Genomic DNA, 26993 nt, shown 5'->3' on the forward strand with positions numbered 1-26993 from the left:
TGAAATTAGAAAAATGTCAATAATTATCCTTTGGATAAGTATTTCCTAGAAAACATTTACCTAAATAATTGTATTTATCAATATTTTTTATTTCCATACAATGACCATTTTAATCATAAAAAGTTATTATTAAAAGGGACAATTTTAGTAACTTTCCCACCTTAACCACCTACCCATAGAAAATAATTTTTTCACAAACCCCACATAAATCTAAAAAAAATATGGGTTTCTTGGTCAATGGGAACCAAAATCCCATCGACCAACTTCCCCTTCTCAAAATCAAAAAGATTAATGTACCCTAAGCCCAATAGTAGGCATTCCCTTAATCATGTGATACACGTGATATCGCATGCATTTAGAACATTTCAAATTTTCAAAATTATCCTTGAGAAGAAGGCACATTATCCATCTTTTTCTTCAAGACTAAACCAAGGCAACAGTGAACAAAGTCCCAAACCAACCACCAGTCCACCTTCTCTGTATTCTATTATTCTCTCTCTTTGTCCTTCTCTTCTTGTTCTTCATCCCCTTCCAACTTTTTAATGCAACCCTCAACCTATACATTGTTCATTCATTTCCTACTTGGAGCTTGCAATCAAAGTGGGCCTGGGCCCTTATATTTAGATGGCAGCACCTGTCATTACAATGTTATTAAGTTCTCTATAAGATCAACTAAGCTTTCACTCCCATGGTGTCCATATGATGAATGGATCTAGTCGTGTAAATCAAGCCGGACCGCCCACAGAAATGCCATCAAGGCTTGAAGAGAATGACCCAATTACATGGCTAGGACTAGTGGACCTAAAAGACCCATGTTGACCAAGCGTCCAAGAAGCCATCAAGGCTTGCAGAAGTGCCAGAGCTAGTGAACATCAAGATGATCACCGGAGACAAGGTGTTTACTTCAAGGACGATGTATCGCCCTTGAATGTAGGTGTGGGATACTCCAACCAGTCAAGATATGAACAAGGGAAAATTGTGGAAGGAATTGAATTTCGAGACTATATACAGGAGGAAAAGACAGAGAAGGTTGATAGGATTCATGTTACGGCAAGGTCCTCTCCCTTGGGCAAATTTCTGATGGTTCAATGCTTGAAGCAGAAAGGACACACGGCTGCATTCATCGGAGACAGAGAAATGATGCACCTACTTGAAAAAAAAAAAAACAAAAAGAAACAAAACCTGCTATGGACTAATGGTAATTCATTTCAAAGCATCCATAGAAATCTCTTTGTATTTTAAGGCAATACACTAATAACCAGTGTTATCAAAACCAGACCAGATTGGACGGTTGAATTGTCAATTCAGACAACGGTTTTTTATTTTTTTTAATCTTTTATTTTTTATCAGAATAGACCATCTATTCAGACCGGACTGTCAGACCATTTAACTCGAAAACCATCCCCAAAACGATTCCCTGTCTGGCACGATTTTAAAAACCTTACTGATAACTCTCAAAGTAGGTGATAACAGCTGACTCAAATCCGCGTTTCCGCTGATATTTACCAGCTAAGCTACCAACCGAGCCACCACTGGGTTCATGATATTGGACGATAACCTTGCTTCCATTATCACCATCCTAAAATGGGCAATTTGTTCGCTTTCAATACCCAAAAACACAAATAATTTGCCCATCAACTCAGTTTGACTTAAGGAACAACTCAGTGACACAAAATGCTTGGGTGCTCTAATTTTAATTTAGAGATAGAGGAGTTTCGTTGGTTCAGTCAACTTATTTGATTGTTCATGGCAACAAAGGGCAGTTGGATAATTTTCATTGATTGTTCATGATAGCAAGGGGCAATTTGATACTTTTACTTTCCATTGTAACGTCCGTTAATGGTGCTAGACTAAAGTAGTAGCTTTCAGATATTTCCGGTGTGGCTTTCTGTAATTGTTTATCATATCTGGTGGTTCAAGAATGATCTGATTTTTAGAAATAAATCCTGGACTAGCCCAAAAGCTTTTTTACAAATATGGAGAGCAATGAGTGTGATCTTGTTAGTGTGATGCACCAAAATTTTAAACCCCCGGTGGAGGAATTTGTCTCAAGGGGCAGGCTGCATTGGTTTCTGTGATGGGAGTGTTCTCTCTAATGGACAAGGGGCCTTTGCTTTTGTTTGTCTATTGTCTATCTAACTCTGGTTCTTTTGCGGCAGCAGTAGGCAGAAAGTCTCGGACAACTAACTTGGTGCTGCTGATGGAGCTAAGTGCAATCAAAGCGACTGTCTCTTTTGCGTTGGAAAGGAATCTCCAAAATATTCTAGTCTTTTCTTATAGTCGTCTCTTAGCTGTGAACATTCTGAATTCTGGGAACCTGGATGTTAACCTAGAATTGTGGCATTTGGTGGAACACTTGATTTCTTTTGCTCTGTAAATTATTCTGCAAAGTTTAAGTACATTCCTGGGATTAAAAATGGAATGGCCCATGAAACTGCCAAAAAGAGCCCTTTTTTTATTAATCATATCCAATGATTTCAACCGTTGCTCCATTCTGGAAGATAATTTTCTCTTCCAAGTTCCAACTTTGAATGCCATGAGCAAAACAAAAAAGAAAGCCCATAACAATATGAATTCACCATCCACATTTGGCAGAGAGCGAGTTTTTTTTTTTTTTTTTCACTCTAACCTTGTAATTGTAAGCTAACAAAGTAACAATAGATGGGTACACAGTCAAAGAGTTGCCCCTTTTTTTTGATAGATAATCAAAGATTTGCTCTAAACCCACATTATACGTAACACAAAAAAGTAACAATAGCTCCTAGCCTCCAACCATTGACTTGCGTTACTTCTTACGCGGGCTTCCTGGTTCAAAAGGATAACAAAAAAATACACTAGGATATCAAGCAACCAAACCTGACTAAACAAAATATCAAGTATGAACGCTATTAATCCCCTCAAAACGCCTTGATCGCTTGAATGTCCCAAAACAAATGAGGTTAGAAGATGATTTTAAGGATACACCATCTAAGGCAATGTTATATAGAACCATCCATCGAAAACAAAGAAAAACAGTTCCTAAAAAGCAAATATGACCATAAGCCATGCACCAATATTCAACTTTTAAGTCCATCCCTGACATGACTGGTCACTGGGTCTTACAATCACCTCGACTACTTCATGGTTGTGAATCCTCGCATGTATTTGGTTGAGGCAACCCCATATCAGACACAGGACCAGAATCGTCTTTCACTGAAGGAGTTTGGTTACCCCTTGTATCACCATTACCTGATGCCGGCACAACCAAGTTATCCAGGGAAGAGCCAACCTCCATTCCCCCTGATTCTGGAATTTTCTCAGATATGGATTCCACCATATGACCTTGTTGGTTTCCCATCTCGACTACAACAGACTGTTGATTTTTAGGTTCAACGGCAACAGCAATCTGGTTTCCTGATTCCAATGTAACATCTGTTACTTGAGACCCCGATGGTTGAACTTGGGGTTGCGAACTTGCTGGAGCCGCTTGTTGAGCTTGAGGAGCCCTATAAGCAGCCTGCTGTGGAAGGAAGACATGAGGGCTGTAGAAGGCTTGTTGATGTCCTTGTGTGATGACAAAAGTTGAATGAGCACTGGGACTGGGAGGGTAAAGAGCCTGAAGTCCTACAGGTCCAAACATTGCCTGATGACCTTGGAACCGTTTAAGCTTAGATAGGTGCTTTTTACCAGCCAAATGACAGTCAAAAACAGTCTGTGTGTCACACTTGACATTGCACAAGTCACAGATTAAGGGGACCACCTCTTTTGGTTTGGGAGGCTCAACCGGCTTCCTTGGCCCTTCAGAAGTCCTCATGCGCTTACCTCCTCGACCCCCTCTCATCTTGCGTTTGATACCACGCCTACGAGAATCAAATCGACCAAACCTCTGCCTCTTTCCAGGTGCTTCAGCCCTTTCAACATCAGCAGTCCCAGGTTGTTCTACCAAACTATTTTGCTGCTCAATTTCTATCTTGTTTTCATTACTAGGAGCTTCAGTAGGCAAACTTTCTGCAATAGGTGGTTTGCTCTCTCCTGCTCCCTGGACATTCTCAGGCTGTCCTTCCTGGACATTGTCAGGCCCTGCCTCAAGGACATTCTCAGACTGCACTCCCTCAACATGCTCTGCTTGAATGCCCTGCATATTCTCAGCCTGCAAACCCTCAACATTCTCAGGTTGTGCCCCCTGGATATTTTCAGGCTGCACCCCCTGGACATTGTCAGGCTGGATCTCCTGCACACTAGCAGGCTGCACCATACTCTCAGACTTCAATGCAGGCAGAGGTTTTTGCTCGACCTGTATTGCAGGCAAAGGTTTTTTGGCATTCTTTAACTCTTCAATTCTCTGCAAGTTCTTCTTATGGCGCTTTCCATTCTTGTGCTGCTCAAGGATATCTAAACTGGTGCAGTCAACCCTACAAAGCTCACACCATGCAATTTGAGGGGGACGTCGGTTTGGAGCTGACTGTCCTGGTGCTGGAGCTGATACTGGATGTTGAGCTGGAACTGATTGCAGCTGCCGTTCGGCTTGTAGTGCCTCTCCTTGTACATCAGCTTCTCCTTGTGCCAGTGCTGCAGGTTCCTGGCCTGATGCTGATGATGATGCAGCATGTTGTTGAAAGCGTCTACCACCCTTCCCCATGCGTCCCCTCCCGCGGAAATGGTGACCTGATCCATCTGCTCGAGGTTGACGTTGGCCAAAGTTACCTCTACCACCACCTCTGAATGACCCGCCACCTCTTCTACCACCACCCCTGTATGCTGATCTCCCAACCTGCAGAACAGCTCTCAATGGGTTCTTAAAGACCAGAATAGAGAACAGCATGATTGCCAAAGTGATTATATTCTTAGGAAAGGGAGCAAGCATTTTATAAAGAAGACACATAGCACATACAATGTAGCAGGCAAGAAGTAAAGCATAATGGAATGCATGCAATACCAACAAGAGAGAAAGTATTAAAGCATACAGAAACAAGTGCACAACTTTTGAGTCACAACACGGGAAAAAACAAGAGGGCAAAAGAAAAACAAGAACGACTCGAGGCAAAAAGCATTTAACTTGCAAAATCCCAATACAAAAGAAAAAGTTGGAACCATATAGCCTCTGCTTTAGCCCAAAGTTAACAGTCACACAGAGCTATCTATTGTTGATCCTGAAACAAATGATCAAGGAACTTGAAAGAAGGTACATAGACCTATAATGTTCTCTTTGTGTAAACCATATTTTGTTAGAACAGCACAATCCTTCAAAAAACTTCTTGATCTGGTGCCTACAGCATGAAACGGACCAGATCCGAGGGATCTATGTATATCTGGTCAGCTCTGAATGGGCAAACCTCTAAATAGGTCTGTCATGATCTAGGTTGGAAATGAATAACCAGGCCAACACTTATTTGGTTTGCTCCTTTGGATTTTATCTGAGTTGGGTTTAAGGTAAAACACATGAACTGGATTCAAAATCTAGTCCCCATTTAATTCAGATATACTCTATTACATTTACATCCAACTAAGTAAGTAATTGGGTAGGTTGGATTGGATGCAGGTTGAAGAGTAACACACCCATTAATTACCCATTTACAAAGCTCATATATAGGTCCAACCAACCCAATCCACCAACTTCAATATATTTAAATTTAAAATCCCAAGGGGAAGGAGAGAGACAGAGGTAGGGAGGGGGAGGTAGAGAGAGAGAGAGCTGATAGTGAGATGAAATTGTGAAAGACATCAGTAGACTCAGTACATGGTACATAAATTCACAAGCATCTCAAATGGCATCAGTACCCTGTCCTATGAATACGGTTTACACAACCCAATCCAACCCATTTCAATCGACTATTGACTCACCCATTTCCATCCCGCTGTGTAATGGGTGGGTTAGGGTGGATTAAATGAGTTGGTCATAAATTGTCACCCCTACCTGGAGCATATGGTGTTCAGTATGGCCCACACCATTCAGTCTTACATGGACTCTCCTAAATGGATGAAGTGAACAACTGTGTCAAACACACGTTCAGTTCCAGTACTCCATGGATTCTTGAGGAGACAGTTCTACATGTGATTTTCCTTTCTCCTTGCTCATTTGACATAGTTGAGCATATAACAAACATAATGGGTTACATTGTATTGGGATTGGACTGTTAAGTCAGTGAAAAAGAATGTAAAAGAACAAGGTGAAATGACTTAACATAATGTAACGATAAGGTTTTGTTCTGTTTTCTTGAGATGTCACTACAACTTCTAGCTGCTGTATTAGTTCCTCCATTACAAATTATTCACAATGCAATTTTATAATTATTTAGAATGCAGTTTTTCTATTGCACATCAATTAAATGATTATTGCTTTTGATGATTCCAAAAATATATATGAAATACCTAATAGAAACATTCTCTCAGTTTGAAAAACTCTTGTATGGCATGCAGTTCAAAGCAGTGCTGCACAGACTCTCCTAAGTGGATGTAAGTGTCTGTGATAGACATGGAGGTGCAACTTGGGAACTTGGGTGGGTTGGGTTCGGTTGAAGGTCAACCCAGCCCAACCCTAAGACGTAAACTTCAAGCTCAAGCCTGACCAACCCGATGTCAACCCGAATTTACCAACCAGGCCCAGCCCGAGCTTAACCTAACACAACTTGGTCTAGGCTCGAGCTCGATTTGGTCAGGCCTGGGCAGGTTGCCATGCTTGAAAAAATCTATGATTATATTTTTTACACCTATCTTTTGTTGGGCTTTAGAGCCCAACTTAGAAGTAGGATGGATTAAAAATAAACATAAATTTTCAGGAAAATTCAATAACTTTAGTCCCTAGAGCTGAGGGAACCCCAGTTGCTACAAGGTACTTTAACTTGGTCAAATTTTCAGGAAAACAAAGTTTGATCCAAGTTGGATAGGTTTCTGTTCTCCATTGACTGGGAAGAGTTGTGGGGAAACCTAGCCTTGAAAGCCCTCCCTAGGGTAGCCTCTAACCATTGTCCTCTGAGTCTAAAGCAGGAGAATCCTCCAAGAGGCCCCTACAGCCTTTAGATTTAAAAATATGTGGTTGGACGTCCCAAATTTTTTGAACAAAATAAAAGAGTGGTTGAGGGAAGATGGAATCTATGATAGGAATAAAGGGGTGAGAAAATTCAGTTTTGTTAAAGGTCTTGATGTCTGTTTGTTGGGTCCATTGGTTGTGTCCCTTTTTCGGGTGATATCTTATCACCTTCCTGTTATCATTCTTTTTCCTTTTTAATGAATTTTTATTTTTATCCTTCAAAAAAAAGATTCACAAAGAAATTGAAGAATTTGAAAAAAAAAAAAAGAATTAATAAGTGGAATAGAGAAGAGTTTGGAAGATTAGAAGAATTAAAAGATGAAGTTGCAAAAAGGATTGAGGAACTAGACCAAAAGGACCCAAAGAGAATGTGGCTTGGAGAAAATATCAGAGAGATGGAATTTGAAAGAAATCTCTTGGAGGTAAAAATTAAGGTGTAAATGGTTGTTAGAAGGGGATGGAAACTCTTAAGTTCTTTCATTCTTTAGCAAATGGGAGAACAGGCAAAAACTTGATCTCTAGCATTGAGACTGAAGGTAAACTGAAAAGTGATTTGCGGATCATTTTAAATTTGCCTCCATGGAAGAAAAGAATAGGGGAATTGAATTCGAATAGAGTGTTAGAAACAAATGCTGCCCTCTTAGAAAAAGCTTTCAATGTGGAAGAGGTCCATGAAGCAATCTTCTCTATTGACAAGTCAAAAGCTCTAGGACCTGATGGTTTCTCGATGGCTTTCTATCAGGATTGTTGAGAAATCATAAAAGATGACTTGATGGATGTCTTTGTTGAGTTCCACCAAAAAGGAGAAAGTTCACCAATGGCAAATGCAACCTTCCTAGCCCTAGTACCAAAGAAGAAAGAGGCTAAAACACCCAAGGATAGACCTATAAGCCTTGTGGGTGGCCTTGATAAGATCATTGCGAAAGCAGGGAGGGAAAGGCCTAATCTATAAGTTGGATTTGAAATAAGCATATGATATGGACTGGTCTCTCATATCGTGTCTTCTGGAGAAATTTGGTCTAAGAGAAAGATGGAGGAAGTGGATCAATAGTTGTGTTAGCTCAGCACACTTCTCAATACATACTAAATGGAGTGGCAAAGGACTTCTTTCCAACTAAAAGAGGGCTAAGGCAATGAGATCATTTGGCTAGTTCCCTAGTTTTATATACCATTCAACATGTATATATATTGAAAAAATAACAATTCTCTTTATTAAGGACATTAAATTTCCTTTAAAAATGTGGCAAATCATCTCATCTAAAAGATAAAAATCTTTTACATATATTAATTTCATTATTTTAAAAAATAATACTACTATAATAAGTATTTAATAGAGCGATATCATATCAATTAGTAGCTAAAGAAGGTTACCTTCATATAATAAATATTCAATATAGAAAGTAAAATAGAAAAACAAGGATGGAATTTCTGCTTTATTTTAATGAGAGAATAGAAAAAAAGAACCACTTTATACTTCTATTCTTTCCTCTTTCATTTTTTTCTTTCTTTCTTTTTCTCTCCTCAAAACCCTTTGATCTTTTAAATTTCAATAGTAAAACATTACAACAAAGTATAAATGATATATATAGCAAATAATCAAATGTGTTACTACACATATTAATAATTTCTTCAAAAACAAATCACTACACATATTAATAAGCGCCTAGCTACCTAGGTGACTAGGTGCCCCAATGTCGCTCAGAATCACGCCTTGAAAACTATAAGAGGCTATATTGTCCAGTCTTTGGCAGAAATACTAGGATGTGAGCATAGTTGTCAAGGTGACGCCTAGGTGACAAGGTGCCCTTTGAGGCTCGCCTCGCCTAATCACCAAGCAGTTTTGTACTATGTATTGTAAAATACTTTTTTATTCTTTACTTTTTGACATTATAATTATAAAATAGGCACTATTAAACTAAAATATTCATTTTATGTGTTTATATTACTAATTTGTTTTTATTATTTTCTTATTTGTTAGGACTTAATCAATACAAACATTGCTAAATGCTGTATTGAACCCTCAAAGACTTCAAAACCTGAACCAATAAGTAAGGAAGAACTTAAAATTTTGTCTAATCAACACATTTTCTATACTTTAACATGAACTCTATACTTTTCTTATGAAAATTATGAATAATTATTAAGGAAATATGGCTATGGTACCTAGGGAACTAACCTAGGATCTAGGTTTTTTATATAAAAAAATCCATCGCCTAGGCAGCGCCCCCCTAACGCCTAGCCTCGCCTTGGCGCCTTGAAAACTATGGATGTGAGGTGAAATCATGGCCCCTAGAATACTTTGGTATGCCTTTTGGGGCAAGGGAATCCAAGTCTGAGACCTTCTGTAAACCAATTGTAGAAAGATTCACCAAAAAGCTACCCATGTGTTAGAGAAACTACATCTCCATGGAGGAAGAATTACTTTGATTAGGTCCACCTCAGCAAACTTGCTCACCTACTTCCTTTCCACCTTTAGGATCCTAGCTCAAATAGCTAGGCAGCTAGAAAAGTTAATAAGGAACTTCTTGTGAGAGCCAGGAAAGGAAAAAAGACTATTTGGTAAAATAGGAACTAGTATATAAACCCAAGGAGCAAGGTGGACTAGGCATTAGAAATGTGTTGAAGAGAAACACAGCTCTTCTAGGCAAATGGCTATGGAGGTTTCCTCATGAGGAAGCATTCATGGTGTAGCGGACAATGGTTGGGATGCAAACTAGCTTCAAATGTAGCTTCTTCAAATCCCCTTAGAAAGCAGCCATTGAGGTATTGCTTACTTTTCTAAGGTGTTGTGAGCAAAGCCCGCTGAGATACCCCTGCATCCCAACCAGTCTCAAAACAGCCATGAATACTAGCCACCACCTCATGCCATAACCTCTCTTTCCAATGGCCACCTTCAAAACCACTTACCTAGAAGAGCTTCATTCTTCCCAGCTATCTATCATAGCCCTAGCCCCCCTTCTTTTTTAATCAACTCACCACTTCCCAACTTATCAAATGATCCTTTTTTCCTTCCCCTAGCTCCCATAGGAAGTCCCTCATCAATTTTTCAATCCTCTTAGCTTCCATGGTAGGTATCCTAAAAACCGACAGAAAGTAGATTGGCAAGTGTAGCCTTGATTAAAGTTACTCTCCCCCCACCCCCACCCCCAAAAAAAAAAATGAAATATAGTTCCTCCTCCAGGCCACCAGTCTTTTTTCAAACATTTCCACCATGGGGTTCCAAAACCTACTTTCCTTTGGGTTGGCACCTAGGGGAAGTCCTAGATAGGTCAAATGCCACTCAGAATAGGTGCAATCTAAGCAAGCAACAATAGTTTCCAATACCCCCTCATCCAAGTTTAGTCCAACCACACAACTCTTCTCAAAGTTAATTTTCAAATTAGAGGCACTCTCAAAGAGGATTATCAAATTCTTCAAATTTCTCACTTTCACCAAGTCGCAATCCTCACAAAAGATGATAATGTCGTCTGCAAACTGAAGGTGGGTTACCAGAATTCTATTTCTACCAATTCTCCAGCCTCTTATTAACCCAACCCTATTTGCTTTTGACAAGAGTCTACTAAAAGCATTTAAGCATCAACAACCAAGGTGAATAAGAAGGGGGATAGTGGGTCACCTTGTCTTAGACCCCTACATGCCGGGAAGAAGCCACTGACTACCCCATTGACTAGAATAGAATAATGATAGGAAGAAAGGCATCCCTTAATCCATTTGCACCATCTGTCCCCAAAACCACACTTCCTGAGTACCTCTAACAAAATCCTCCAATCCACAAGATCATAGGCCTTTTCTTTCTTTTTTTTTTTATAAATGTAGGTCATACATCATAGGCCTTTTTGAGATTCAATTTACAAACGAAGCCTTGATTACCTGATATTCGCCTCTCCTCCACACATTCATTTGCTATTAAAATTTGATTAATTATTTGTCTCCCTTGAACAAAAGCACACCTTGGGCTTGGATGATGATTGATGGGAGCACCTTTTTTATCCTCAATGGCAACACCTTAGCCAGAATCTTGTAAATGCTAGTCACCAAGTTGATAAGTCTTAAGTCTTTTGGATGAATGGTCTCTTTCTTCTTTGGAACCAAGGCTAGAAAAGTAGTATGAACTCCTCGACTTATTATCAAACTTTCCTCAAACTCTCTAAAGACCTCAAGCAAGTCTTCATTAATTATATTCCAACAATCTTGAAAGACAGCCACATTAAAGCCACCTGGCCTTGGTGCATTAGATCTATCCGTAGAGAAGACAGCATGTCTAATTGTAAACTCGGTCCCTCTCTAATTGTGGCAACAGAAAACGTAATTTGAACAACCCCTTCTATAATATTTTATATCAATCATATTAAAGGAAAATAAGTGTGATAAACAAGAATTGTTTTTATTGACAATTGATCTAAAGCTGACCCAAAAAATAAAATTATTTTCCCATTTAGTGGTAGGTCAATAGTTTAACCTTTCAAGTCCAATGTATCAACCCTTGATATAATTAAATAATAATAATTTTTAAAAAATATTAAAAAACACAAACAAATTATGAATACAAATAGATTGTAGAAAACATTTGGGAATACAAATGAATACACAAACAAGAATTTTTTTATTGATGATGGAAATGAAAAGACAATTTAAAACCAATCCAAAAGGTAAATTGTTTTCCTATTTGATCATAAGTTAATAGTTCAACCTTTCAAGTTAGATATGTCAATCCTTGATGTCACAATTAATACTAAAATTTTATAAAAAAGGATAAAATTACAAAGAACATAAATTCTATATGTTTGGGTACATCCCTAATATTTTATATTTATCGTATTAAAGAAAAATAAGAGTGAAAAAATAATTATTTGTATTGATGAAGGAAATAAAATACAAAATTTAAAATCAATTGAAGAATAGAATTGTTTTCTTGTTTGATGTTGGGCCAATAATTCAATCTTTTGGGTCAAATGGTTAAACCCTTGATGTCATAATTAAATAAGAAAATTAAAAAAAAAAAGACAAGCCCACAAGGAAGTTACAAAAAAATAAAAGTGTACAAAATAAATCAACATTTGGACACATCTCTAATATCATATATTCATCGTATTAAGCAAAGAAATGTGTGATAAATGAGAATTACTTTTATACACATAGAAATATAAAAAAAAATGGAAACATATTACTACTACCATCATCTAAAATTGCCACGTGCATAACATTGCACATTTGCCAGTAGCTTAAAACATCCACAACCAAGGTGAACAAAAAGGATGACAGTGAATCTCCTTGTCTAAGGCCCCCTTTTGTAGGAAAGAAGTCTCTAGCTACCCCATTCACAAACATAGAGTAATGACAAGTTGATATACACCCCTTTACCCATTTACACCACCTCCTCATCAAAACCTCAGATTCTCATTGCTTCCAAAAGGAACTCCCAACCCACCGTGTTGTAAGCCTACCCTAGATCCAGGTTACAAATTAGGCATTTTCCCCTTTCCTTTTTCTAAAGTCCGCGCATTCATTTTTTTTATCAGCAAAGTCCGCACATTCATTAACAATAAGGATTTAATCAATGACTTGTCTTCCATGCACAAAGGCTCCTTGATCTATGAGATTAGAGAGGGGAGAACCGTCTTAATCCTCAAAGCCAAGACCTTAGCTATGATTTATACATGCTACCCACCAAGCTGATAGGTCTAAACTCTCTTGGGTGAGAAGCATCCACCTTTTTACAGATTAGGGCTAAGAAAGTGGCATTAGCACCCAACTTAATTTTGAGTATGGGTCTGCTGACCACAACACATTGCTGGCCATGCCCATCCAGCCACACACCAATGTTCCATATGTGCGGCTGGATGGGCATGCCCAACAATGTGTTGTGCTCAGTAGATCCCAACTCATTAATTTTACCCCTCTCAAAAAAATCCTAAAAGACCCCCATTTGATCATCACCTAGAACATCCCAAAATTCCTGAAAGAAAGCCATTGAGAAATCATCTAGACCTGGAGCTTTTGATCTTTCCATGAAACCATTACTAATTAGCAAAGATAAAGGTGCATACCTTTTTAATTGGCATTTAATATTAGAATTTGAGTATATATATAGATAGACTACATAATAGTTAATACTTTTCAACAAATCGGCATGTCCTTGTTTTTTCATCTTGTCAAGTCAAACTTCTAGACACATGTCAAATTCTGATTCATGTGTCTATGTCTACTATCCATGCAACACCAGTTCAAAGATAAATTCATATAAAGGCATTTTCATCCAAAGCTATGGTTCACATTTTAGCCAGAATTGATTTAGGGAGAGCAAATGAAGGTAATAATGGCTTTTTTAATTGAACTAGTAAACCCAAGGAAAAGTGTGGTTTTCGCTAGCATGGGATCCACTTCGCCACATGGTGCAAACTTTGTTACAAAGTACATCCATTCTAACAATGTGCATTAAGAAGACAAAATACGACGAATCAAGGTCAAACTGTTTGTGCACCAAAACATTATCAACCAGTTAAATTATAGTAAAAGAATTTGAATCAGACGATGACTTGGAGAAGTCAAGCAATAGAGCATTTCAGTTTTAAATGGTTAACCATAAAATATGCTTTCAGAAGCTTGAGAGACCACTCGATAAGGATGAAGTGGCTGAACAGAATGATTTATTACTTTGTCCTTTAGTGACTAGAAGACAAAGCAAGTCATTCAGTTCAGCCACTTGATCTACTTATCAAACAGCCTGAGTTTTCCCAAGTTTTACTCAACTCAAATGATTCAGGTAAGCTAGAAATGCCTAAACCATTTTTGTAAAATTGCCACATAATATGAATACAAAGACTGGCAATAGCTTACATTTGTTCTATACCCAACAACCAATTCTTTTTTAATTACAAGTCCAAAATTGGATAATTATTATGTGTTTCACAATAACTAAAATTAACTAGTCTGAGCGATAAAGTCAATTTGCTCAAGCAAATTTTAGAAGCAAATGAGTTGACTCAAGGAACCGAGTTAAAACTGCTTAGCTCCACCCGCAACCATGGAAGTCATCAAAAAGTAACTTTTGACAAGTTCCAGAAAAAATTAACCACAAATATCATAGGCAAACCTATAGTGGGCATTGGGCAATAATAAAACTGAAAGAATTCATACCTAGTTTTGTGAAGAATATCACGCCAACAAGAATCCAATTTGAAGATGAGGAATCCAATGATGATCAATTAAGATTTGTTCTCCTGTGTCAACTTTTCCTAGTGGCAAATAACATAGTTTAGCATTTCTAATATCCTAAAGATGTTTTCAATCTATAAATGTCAAGTGGAGTTCGGCCAACAAATACTTAAACACATAAAAAGGTAAACATCAAGACATTGAGTTGCTTTACTCAAAAGCAATGGATTCTCAACTCCCATGTCTCCAAATAATCATTTTGAGAAACATGTTTAAAGATCTCCAAATATAGAATCCATGCACTGCAACACCAAGTCGATGCTCATTTTAAATGTATACTCGATATGGACAAGATAGTCCTCCAAAGAGGAATCCTTCTAACGTTTTTTCTCAGGTAAGTATCACTGAATCAATGAAGAAGGCTGTATGTGTCCTACTACTTCCTAAATGTTAGCTTGTTGGTATAAAGATCACTGCAAATTATTCAATTCAGAATCACGATTGTAATGTTTATTCACAATATCAATCCAGAGAACTTCATTGAGTCAACATGAACTGGCCAGTTATGCACGTACTCGACCAAACCAATGATAGACTTATTACTTCAGAAGAGTTCTCACTTCTCACTCATTGAACCAATACAGAATTAGATATTAGAAGGCTGATCTCCAAATGGTGAACTCATAGTTTGCAAACTCATCAAACTCACTATAAGAGCATCTAAGTCAAGCTCATCATCATATCCAAACCCAAATACCCAAATCCAAATATTAACAACCAAGTAAACAACAGAACCACCTTGATAATATGCATTATACCATGCAAGTTATAAGATAAACTAAATCAAATCCAAATTTGAAAAGCTAAGTGTCACATCAAATTTTAATTACCACAAAAGATACTATGTTGTTAAGTTTTTGTTGAGTATCTCAGCCAGCAAGTGTCTTCACCCCATTCATAACTAATAAAAATGAGTTAGGATTGGGGACTATCTCATAAGAAATCCAATAATATGTATATTATAAATTATAAATAAATTAAAAAAAAACGGGGAAGGCCAAATTTGGATTAATCATGGTCAGTGCATGAAAAGAGACTTGACTATTTAGGCCCCATTAGTTAAGAAATAGAAAAAGAAAGCCATTTTCCCCTCTTCCTTCACCAAAACTTCCTGGAAATCACATTGTGTACAAAGATAAATATAATTTGTTAGAAAAAAAAAATGATGCAATAATGACTGAAGACACTTACCAAAAAAAATAATGAATGAAGACAAACACATGCAACCAAGCATAGACAATTTGTGCTCAAGGCACTTCCCCCTTTTGATTGGTTGCTCGAGGCACTTCTTTATACAAATTAGGAACATTATAAATTTCATTTTAGTTTTGCAAAGATTACTAAACCCAGTTCTGTGTCAAAGACCCAAATGTTGATGGTATGTTGATCATAACAAATAACAAATCTAGTTCTGTGAAGAGTGCCATTACTTTTAGAAAACAAAGTACAACTTGATTTCTTTGTACATCACATGTACTTCTGGTAAAAAAAAAAAAAAACATGTAATATAGTTCCCCTTCCCATATGATCTAAACTAATCAAAATTTGGGAAGCCCAACATCTAGAAAGTTGATGCTTCTACCTATTGAGTTATGAGTTTGCAAACTATAAGCAGAATTGCTAGGAGAATCACTTCCTTCTAAATCTCTCCAACAAGTGAGAAGGGGGGGAAGGAACACAGACAAGTAGAAGTATAAATGAAATCTAAGTATTTCACACAAAACATCACATAGGTTGCTACCTTCCCGAGAATCTCATACAACCCACTGTTTGAAAGAAGTCGAGTTGTGTTTTCAAAGTATATAAGCATATTTGAAAGCACGTCCCGATACCCAATGATGTGTTTTGAAACATTGATTCCCTTGAACAGTGTTAGATTCTCACATGTCCCTTAACCTATTTGATGTTTGGACACTATACCCTCCCTCTTATTAATGAATAAGCGGTATGATATAGTGAAAAGAAATACTTAACCTCCGCAACTTGTACCATCCATATGATAAAACCAAGCATTAAGGGAAAGCTATCCAATTAACAAAAGAGAACTGCCCCTTATTGCTCTTAGGTTTGCAAGATATGATTCCATGGAATTCCTTCAAGAGAGGAAAAGAAAATAACCAACCAGTATTTCTCCACCAAACACCCTCAGCACGTCCATCTCCATCCAGAAGATTTGGCCGGTATGAAGTTACAAGATGATTTACTGCTCCAGAAGAACAGTCAATACATAAGATCCTTGACATAAGCTCACCTAAAGTCCAAAAAGAGAATAAACACCTTCTTCAATAATAAAGACCCTTTACAGAATGATCTCTAAAATAGACCCCACATGAAAGAAGAGTAGAAGACAATGTGATTTACACTCGAAATGCCCACAGGATAGACCCTGTGTGGAATGAAGCAAAATGGTATATATTTGATCTTTTAGATATACATAAAAAATGTAGCGCACCTTAACTGTCATGCACAACATATCTTAAAGTAGATGAAGCCCCATAGTCCAGGAGCATGGAAAACACAGAAGTGGCTCCACATGGAAAAAAGAATTAGCTGCAACTAAATCAAAATGATAAAATTAAACCCAACAACGTTGAGTAAACAAAAATGTTCCCACACGGAGATAGGCAAAAAAAGGATATCACTTCATTCAGAACAACACATCAAAAATGGATGGGATGCTAAGATTCTAAGAGCTCTATATTTACAGTGATACCCATCATATGATGCATAAATATTCATATGCATCAAATAGCATGTCACTGGTAGCAAATGTCACATTCCTCCAGTAAACAAGATTAGAGGACCCAATTTGCACTTCATTTTAAGCAATTACTATTGGGTACTGTGACCATGCTCACACTGCTAATGTACATCTGGATCTGGAGAATAATTGGACAGCAGTGCTCAGTGTCTAACACAAATCAAACCTAGCAGTCCAATTACACTCCCCAAATAAAACAAAGCAGGGCAATATCAATTTGGAGTAGTACAAAATATCTGGCCAATGACACAAGGCTTGTTCAATCTCCAACAGCTGCAGAAATCTTATGATTGGACAGTGTATCTCCTCCAGGGAAACAAACAACTTCAGGTCATAGCAACATATGGCATCCACCAATGGATGTAGAGAACCCAAGACAGAAACTAACCAAGTTGGGTTCACATGAGTGGATGACTTGGGCCATATACTGAATCCCAAGAAGGGAATTTAACAGCCTGAATGTGAGTACACAAAAACGAATACTCAGAATTATCATTATCAAAAGGATGGATTTACTCCAACTTAATATTAGGGTTTAATCAGAAATGCAATTGAAAGACCAACCAAAATCCATACCAACTCACACAGAAAAACACAACCAACCCAACAATAGATACGGCAGAATGCTTCTTTTGGCAAAGCCAAGCACAAGGGCTTTGTTCTTCACAACCATAGGCATCAAGTTTTCAACCCCTTACCTATTAAAGAAAAAAAAAAAAAAGAGAAGGAAAAATGGAGGAAAGCATCTCATAGATGCCCTTGATTGGAACTTCATTAGAGTATTAGCACAACACGCTTCACTCTTATGAGGACAACAGAAGTACCAGAGTCTATAAAATTTCCAACTATACAGTTCCTGATTCATATGGGAAATAAACACTGGCTAATACGCTGTGGATAAATGCCATGCATAGTATAATAGGCTATATAGGAAGAATCATGAATCAGGGCCAATAGGATTAATTGTCTAGGTACCCATAACAAGCCAGGTGTCCCATATCCAACATAATCAGGACCCACCACTAGATAGATCCCATCTAAGTGATTGCCAATTTCCATAAGCAGCAATGTTTGATGACTTTTAACTATTAACATTTTCCAGCAGCTAAGGCAGTTGCTCAAGTGAGTACACGGTTACAATCATGAATTCAAGCTCATTTTGGCCCAGTCAATACTTAGATGGGATCCATTTAGTGGTAGGACACGTTCCTCTGAATGAGGACACATGCATCAAATGTATTATGTAGCCTCAGATACAGGATAATGTCAAACATAAATATACACAACTGACGCTGTTGCATGCAACAAAATGCATCAAGTATTGACCTTGTGCACTCAAATCAATTTATCAGAGTAATGACCCACATAACATGATATACTGTTAGCTTCATATCAAAGCCATGGGGACAAGATAATGGCAAATTAGACAATAAGAGACAAAATTCCAACCAGGAAGATCTTAAAACATAACTCCTCAGGTATGTAAATATATCTGGATTTTCAACCAAAGATATCTGCTTGATATATTCAGGAACATATGGATCCCCAAATGAATAACTTAAACAAAGAGACAACAAATTCATGGATATTTTCCATTCTACCTAACTTAAAAAGCTGAACAGACATCAGCACAAAACATGCCAGCAGTCAGATAAACTAAATTCTAGACTACAAGCATGTTCTCCATTTTTCATTTTCTTTCCTCTTGGACATCTCTTGATAAAGTCCAACAACTTCTCACTCTCACACTCTCACACTCTCACAGATGCTTCACCAAAGCACCTACAGCGGCCATGGTATCAGAAAAAGGACATGTCAAATAACATTTATATGTGTTTGAACATAGATGATATACAGGCCAGATAACAGAACAAAATGGTAACAGTAAGACTCCCACTTCAGTTGGATTGGTTCAAAAGGCTGGCTTACACATGCCATGGCATTTCAACTATTTGAACAATCAAAAAGTGCAACCCTAGTAAAGCACAAGCTCAAACATGTTGAGAGCAGGATCCAGTTCAGCCATTACCAAATGTTGATCCCAACTATCCAATTCCAGAGTTTTGGCCTCAGGAAGTTGAACTAGATAAGGAACTAAGATTTGGCATTTTCTTGCACATGATGGCTACTTTCAGACTTGAACCTACATTCTGACATTCGTCAGCCTAAGTTCTTGCCATTACACCAAGCAATGGCCCTGATTGCAGTATCCATGGTTTAAAATATCCATCCAGGGTTCGACTATGATATGGAAAAGATATGATATGGGAAAACAACTGAACAATAATCTGAAATCACAGACGTGGTAGCAAATAAGGTGTTATGTATCAAAATTCATGGGTGGGTTTTGATTGGCCAAAACTCTTTCTATATCATATCTTTTCTGCATCATAGATTTTCCCATCCATAAATTTCCTAATATTTCTACATCGTATTTCCATTCCATGGGTACCAACACAAATGGATGCATACCTCGAAAGGCCAAATGATAAAATCAACAATGAACAATGATAAAGAAGATACCCTAAACAAACCCCATTTATCATTTATTTCCTTTAATCATAATTTCATACCGGTACAGCCTTCCCCTTCAGAAGTACAATGAGCAGATTTTACAATTGATGAGAAGCCCTCTGCCCCTATCAATTTTCAACCCGACATGAACAGAACAAATTTTCCCATAGAAACATTATACAAATAACAAATTAGAAGGAACATATTAGTCTATAAATCTCCTAAACTAAGCCACTGCATATGCTTGAGATCCAATTTAATAGAACTTAACTTATCGATAAGAATGAAGAATAAAAATAATGGAAACCCTAATTGTAGGAGGGCGTGAATATCAATTACAGTAATACAATTAACAGAACATCCATACCGGTGGGCGCATCGGAAAAGGTCCATGTGGTCCATAAGGCATAGACCCGGGCGGCGGCATGTGTCCATAGCCTCCATTCTTCGTGTGCCACTGCCGTTCTTGCAACCCTGCCATAGCTCTCTCCGCAGCATCCATCGTTCCTGCAAAGTGCGTCAATTGCGACAATGCAGCGACCGCCGCCGCGGCCGCAGGGTTCAGCCCGGGTGGAACTGGATAGGACGAATTTGCAGCCTGCTGCTGCTCCCCAACGCCTTGCGGATAATAAGCATTCTGTTGCTGCTGAACATGCGCTTGCACTTGCCCTTGCGATTGCCCGTGAACTTGTCCTTGTTGCTGCCCTTGAGCCGCTGCCGCGGCAGCAGCGGCAGCCAATAGTTGGGAAGCTTCAGCTGGGATCGAAATGCCGGGAGGTTGGATCGGTGTGGAGTCCGCCTGCGCCGCTGACGGTTGTGGTTGTTGTTGTTGTTGCGGTTGCTGATAGGCGTTAGCGTAATCCGGATGATAGTAAGCATAGTGTTGCTGTTGCTGATAATGGTGGTAAGGGTAGTAGGCCTGGGTTGATTGATCGTAAGCTTGGGTTTGAGACGGATCGTAGTAGTCCTGCTGTTGTTGTTGAATTTGCTGCTGCTGCTGTTGCTGTTGCTGTTGTTCTTGTTGCTGTTGAAGCTGGTGCTGTTGAAGCTGTTGATGGAATTGTTGGAGCTGTTGCTGTTGAGCTTCTGTGAGAGCGGAAAGATCCATGGTTCCTATCTTCTCCTCCCCCGGGAAAGAGCGCGTAGGGTTTTCTTTTTTGGTTCCTTCCCTCTCTTCAGGAAAAAAGGGAACGGGCGTTAATCCTAGGGGATTGGGGACCAGAAAATAACACCCAAGTCAGCGATCTGATTACGCCGTGCGCCATTTCTACCGTTACGTGTCCTGGGCCCCGTGGGACTGGCCCCTGGCCTCTTGGGCTAGGGCAGCAACTTGGGTCGGGCCAATCCCAACCCCGTCTGCATAGAAATGTGAAGTCGGGTTTATTTCTATTAGAAGCTTTGGGTTGTAGTTAGGGAAATTTTCTAAAATTCACCATGAGTTTTCAAAATTTTTCTTAAATTCATCATAATTTTTCAAAATGTCTAAAATTCATCATGTTAGTAAGTTTTTATTTTCTAAAACTCACATTCCATTAGTATACCATTAATGTTTCTTAATAAAGGTGTCCATGTCAGTATAAATAACAACTTTTATGACCAAATTATCCTTAAATGGCCAGTTAGAGGAAAAATTATCTTTTCTTTTTATTTTTTGCATTTTTAGTGTTTTGTTATAATTTCCTATGTTTTTTTTACATTTTCTATTTTCTATAATCTATAAATTTTCCTGGATTTTTTGTTATTTATTTTTAATTTCTATATTTTTCTATTATTTTCGGTGTTTTTCTACAATTTTTATTTTCTAATTTTGTTTTTTAATTTCTATAATTTGAAAATAATTTTTTATTTTTTTTGCAATTTCTATAATATTTTATATTTTTGTAATTTCTATGTTTTTATGTATTTTATATTTGAAAATGTTTTTTGAATTTTTTTCTTTTTTTCATGTCTAAATTTTAAAATGGTAATATATTAACACCCGTTAATTTATTTTGTATATATTTTATATTTTTCTGTGAATGTTAAAATGGTAATATATTAACACTTGTTAGTCTGTTTAGCCTCAAGTTAGTGATATGGTGAGTTTTAGGCATTTTGAAAGTTGTAGTGAGTTTAAGAGAAAGGCCGAATACTCATGGTGAGCTTTAGACAATTTCCCTTTAATTAATGCTTTAATCAACCGAACCAAACCCAACCTAATGGGCTTCTAAAAAATAAGAAAAAAAAAGAAGGTAAATTACCAATTTCTCTCGCGAAGTTCCTAGTTGTTACTAAAACCTCCCCTAAAGCTTGATAATTGCAATCACATCCCCTCAAATTTTTTACATGGTTGCAAATAGGCTCCCTCTAATATAATCTTTTAAATAAAGGTATAAAAATGTCTAAAATACCCATGTAGTTACTTTTGACAACAAATATTTACTTTACAGTTTTTATCTTCATATGAACCACTTCTCCAAACCCTTCCAATCTCTTTTTTTTTAATTGATTTATTTTTTCAAATCATCCCTACGTATCAATCACTCAAACGTAAAGCTTCAACTTTAAATTCATTTTCTTGTTTTTTTTTCCATATAAACCAGTCCCATTGGTAATTGCATGGGTATTGTCAACATTTTTCATGGCTCTTGCTAGAGAATTTTAATAGAAAAAAAAAATAATGCGCTTAGACTCTAATGGGTGCTCAATGTTCAATAGATCAAACCATGGGACTTAAAAAATTGATATAGTATCACCGTTAGAAACCTAGAAACCAAAACCAAAATGGAATCGATCGGTTATATGGATTTGGTTTCTGACTGATTTGGCACTTCAGTTTTTCAATTTTTTATTTTTCACATATGTTATAAATAAATATACAAATATATAATATAACTACTAGAAATGTATGTAATATATTGTATTATAAACAATGCGTAATATATTATACATTATAAATATTATATATATATATATATAACGAGATATAAAATACAACTAGACTCTTTAAGATCTAATTTAGTAAAATAGTTAAATTAATTTGAAAAAAATACAATTAAATTGAAAATATCATAATAAAATTTAAAAAACAAATTATAGTGAAATTGGAATACATTACAAATAACTTATAAGCTACAATTAAAATTAAAAATCTCAAATTTTACAATAGTCTCATAAAATTGCTTAAATTCCTAGTTCTACTTTCTTCTTCATCTTGTGATACATTGGATGATGTATTATGTCCTCCTTTATCTTTTAACCTATCTTCTGCATCCAACCAATCTGTTAAACAAATACACATCTTAAATGTTTCATGTGTCATTCAATTTTTCTTTTCACCCATCCCATTTTTTCTTACACTAAAACAACATTTCAGTGCTATTGTAGGAACTAGGGGTTAGTATATCATGTGTTTTAGCAACACACAATATACGTATTTTCACATGCTTTCCATTAGGCAAAAAATATCAAAATTATCTATTTCTTTTATAAAATATATTTTGCAAACAAATATTAAGCTCGTTGAAAGATGAACTAAGGTGAGGAAAAAGTTTCTTTGTTTATTAAAAACCACATCTTACATTCACTTGATGTGGTACTTCCTATATATATCAAGTTATGTTTTTTTTTAGTTTAACCTTTTTATTTACATATATTAATATCTATTTGTATGTTTTCATTGCACGAATTTAATATCATTTCTACACATCTTAATTTAACCATACGATCTAATAAGGAATATACAAGAGAAATATGTTCCTAATATTTTTTTAATTTAACTTTCATTTGTTCAACAATAAATTCAAAATACTATTTATTTCAATATTTTGTAAAAAAAATAACTCATTTAATAAATATAATATATTAATTAAAATAGATGAAGTTGGATAATAAATGCCATAAAAATGCTTGTACAGTTGTTAAATATTTGTATAGAAAATGAAGGGGATTTGGGTAATTTTGGATGAATGGGTATTTTGGGAATTTGGGCGAGGCGTATTTTAGAAATTTAGAAGAATGAGTAATTTGGGCTTCAAGGGTATCAAGTGAGATCAATCAGTGAATTTTTGTGGATTTGGGGGGTTAAGATTTGGGTTATTTTGATTTTTTGGGTTTTGGTAGGGTTGTAACAGTTTGACCGGTGTTCAAGGGTGAGTTAGGGGTTCACACAAAAAACCGAGCAAAAATCGAGTGCTGACACTCCTCATTCAAATTCCTCCCATTTAAGTATATATTATATTTAAGGTATTAATTTCCATTAACATTCAGTGAATCATATTATTGACTATAATACCTCTATTTTTGTATTTGGTCTCTCTCTAATTGTAGGGGCAAAAAATGTAATTTAATGTATTAACTCCAGTATTTCATTGGATCGCATATTAATTTATCATATTAATATTTAAAAAAACAAGTGTCACGAAGAGTAATCAATCTTATAGATGATAGAAATAAAATGCAAATTTAAAACCAACCAACAAAAAATGAAAATTAAACATTTTAGGTCAAATGTGTAAACCCTTGATGTTATAATTATATAATAATAAAAATTATAAAGATGTAAACACACAGAGTTATTAAAAAATATATAAAAAATGCATAAAACATTTGGGCAAATATATTTGCTATCATCATCATAAAAAATTATCACATGGAGAGCACGTGCACACTTAATAGTAATATATAAATGCCACAAATACTTTTGTTGAGAAGTTGCAACATTCTCATAGTATTTTGGACTACCATTGGTTAATGGCAATTAGGTATGTCATGGCCTTTTGTTGAGTATTCACAAGAAAATTCTTTGGCACAATATTTTAGTTCTAATTTCATTTATATGTGAACGGACAAAGATATAGATGTGAAATGATTTGTAATGAAGAGGATTGTGTCATTGCATTTAGCCATGCTCATGGTTAATTCTAGGAGTTTGGAGCAAAGGTACAAATGTGGTATAATTTGATTGGTTTTCTAATGCAATTTGACTTCTTTTTTCTTTCATATTTATTTGAACCATTTTTGATAAAGGTCTAGGAAGTAATGGTTATTTTCAAATGCAAGATCATAGCATGCAACAAAGAACACAAACATTCAAACTCCTAACTCCAGTTCCAGTGGATACAAAGTCTTCTCTAATCATGACTTGAGGATTCTTGGTTGCTTGTAAAATTGTTTTTACCTAAAGAGCATTTCCCAATTTCCTAGTAACAACCTATTCATTTACTCTCTTGCCTCACCAATAAAGGTTGCCTTAGTCTGAGGTAGAGACATTACATTCTCAAAAGGGATTTGGAAAAATAATAGATGGGGTGATTTATGAGTTCTAATTGAGTTGAGTATGGTAATGGTGAAAATTATACGAAAAGTTTCCACTTTGGGACTTCTACTAATTGTTCAAAAAATCATGCCAGACCGAATGGTCAAACCATTTGACCCATGAATCAATCATGTGTCTATGTCCATTTATAGACTAGACCATTTTTTTTTTAATGTTGAAACGATCAAAAAACCATTGGTTCATATGATTGAACCTCTGAACTATTTGACATGGGTAGCGGTTTAACAAATATATATATATATATAACTTTAAGATAACATAGAAAGAAAAGGAGATTGAGATATGGGGGAAGAACTGGTACACAACCTCAAATATGGAATCATAGAGAGGGGGTGAAAGATATGAGATAAGAAAAAGAAATTATCATCATCATCACTGTCACAGGTGAAAGTCTTATTCTTTTTTATTTCCTTCATTTGTTCATTCACTTATTTCTTTCATTATTTTTATTTTCCATCATCAAGACCTTTTTCTTTCCTTCATATCTTTATTATTTTCTCGGACAACGACCGCTTTAACTCTAGCTCTTTCATTTCTCATAAAATAATAGAGAAAGAACCCTAATTATACTATAAAGGTCAAATCACTCGAACAATTGAACCGCTAACCTAGAAACCAGTGATCAAAGCAATTCCATTTATGAATTGGTTTTTAAAAGATTACTTCTACTTCAAGAGTCAAAATAATTAATGGCATTATATTATATTGAAAGATAAAAGGTGACGATATAGGCTACGATATTCCAAACAATGAAGTTATGGATAACATGGCATTTCTTCCACACAATCACTTTCTTGTTCTTGTAGTCTCCATTGTTTATTTGTAGCTATGTGAGCTTTTCTTATTTATATGAACATATAAGATAGACACTATAGTTGTTGTCAAATTGCTATCATGGTACAACTCAATATTACAATAGAAACATAGAGAAATTATAAATGGTTCAAATAAATAAGAAAAAAATGTACAACTCAATATTACAATATTACAATAGAAACATATAAGATAGACACTATGGCACGTGAAAGTTCAATTGGTCTACTCTCCCCCCCCCCCTTCATTGAAACCACCAAAGGTTAAACAAAGTTCAAAGTATTAGAAATGTCAAATGTATCGAAAAGTCAATTTTAAGATACGTATCAGGATACGCTTTGGATATGCATGCGTATTAGAGATAAATTAAGATACACATTGATATACTTAGAAACACTATAAATGCTTTAATAAATCACAAAAATACATCAACAACACTAAATATAAGACCTCAATGAGGTGTATATACATTAAATTAATACATTTTAATGGTTTTATGAATAAATATATTATAGCTAATTGTAGAATATAAGACCCCAACTCTCCTATCCAACCATAAAACATGCAATGGCACAACTTCTATGTGAAAATATAATTAATATTTATTATTTATTATTCATTTCAAAAAATTATAAAAAATAAATAAACGTTGTAGAGTATATTCAAAAAATAGTTATTAAAGAAGGAATTTCAATTGTGGATATGATAGATCATCCATAGAATTATAATATATTCAATCATTGTGATCAAATGATAAAATATATTTATTTATTTATTTTCAATTAAAAAATAATTATTATTAAAAAAGAAATTTCAATTGGTCTATGGATATGATAGATCATCCATAGAATTATAATATATTCAATTGTTATGATCAAATGATAAAATATAATTAATTACTATTTATTTTTTTAATTCTAAAAAAAAATAAAGACTAAATTTCAATTGCTCTATTGATATGATAAATAAATCCATCGATCTAAAGCATATTTAGTCTTTATAGGGAGAGAAAAAACTTACATTTTCAATTTTTTGTTAATTTATATTTTTCCCAAATATTTTCATGAAATTTCCATAAATCCATTGATAGTGGAAAAAAATGTTGATTTTGAATGTAAGAAATGTAGATCAACATAAATTCAAACATTCAATAAATAAAAAAGTAATCACAATATATCATAAAAGATTGAAAAATTTTACCTATTTTTGCCATATTTTTTCAAAATTTGAAAAATCTTTAAAAAAAATGATTCACACTTGTTTCTTGCAAAATTTTGCAAATCTAGCACTCTTGGAAGAGTCATTTGGGGGTGAAATAATGCTTATTTCAGGGAAAGAAGCTTGCTTCCCCCCCCCCCCCTTTTAAG

The 26993-nt window shown here is 35.8% G+C and overlaps 1 protein-coding gene across 1 annotated transcript; it reads right to left on the minus strand.

Annotated features, from left to right (window-relative positions):
• Positions 1 to 2879: 2879 nt before the first annotated feature.
• LOC148848224 (uncharacterized) lies at positions 2880 to 20733 on the minus strand. Its single transcript, XM_088948209.1, has 2 exons — positions 19864 to 20733; positions 2880 to 4750 (listed from the first exon to the last, which is right to left on the minus strand). Exons 1-2 carry the CDS (start codon positions 20602 to 20604, stop codon positions 3119 to 3121), a joined length of 2373 nt encoding a protein of 790 aa, XP_088804335.1. The 5' UTR covers positions 20605 to 20733; the 3' UTR covers positions 2880 to 3118.
• Positions 20734 to 26993: the final 6260 nt, after the last annotated feature.

Source organism: Nelumbo lutea, chromosome 6 (genome assembly GCF_056320005.1).
Source record: "Nelumbo lutea isolate HS-2025 chromosome 6, American lotus-T2T, whole genome shotgun sequence".
NCBI lineage: Eukaryota > Viridiplantae > Streptophyta > Magnoliopsida > Proteales > Nelumbonaceae > Nelumbo > Nelumbo lutea.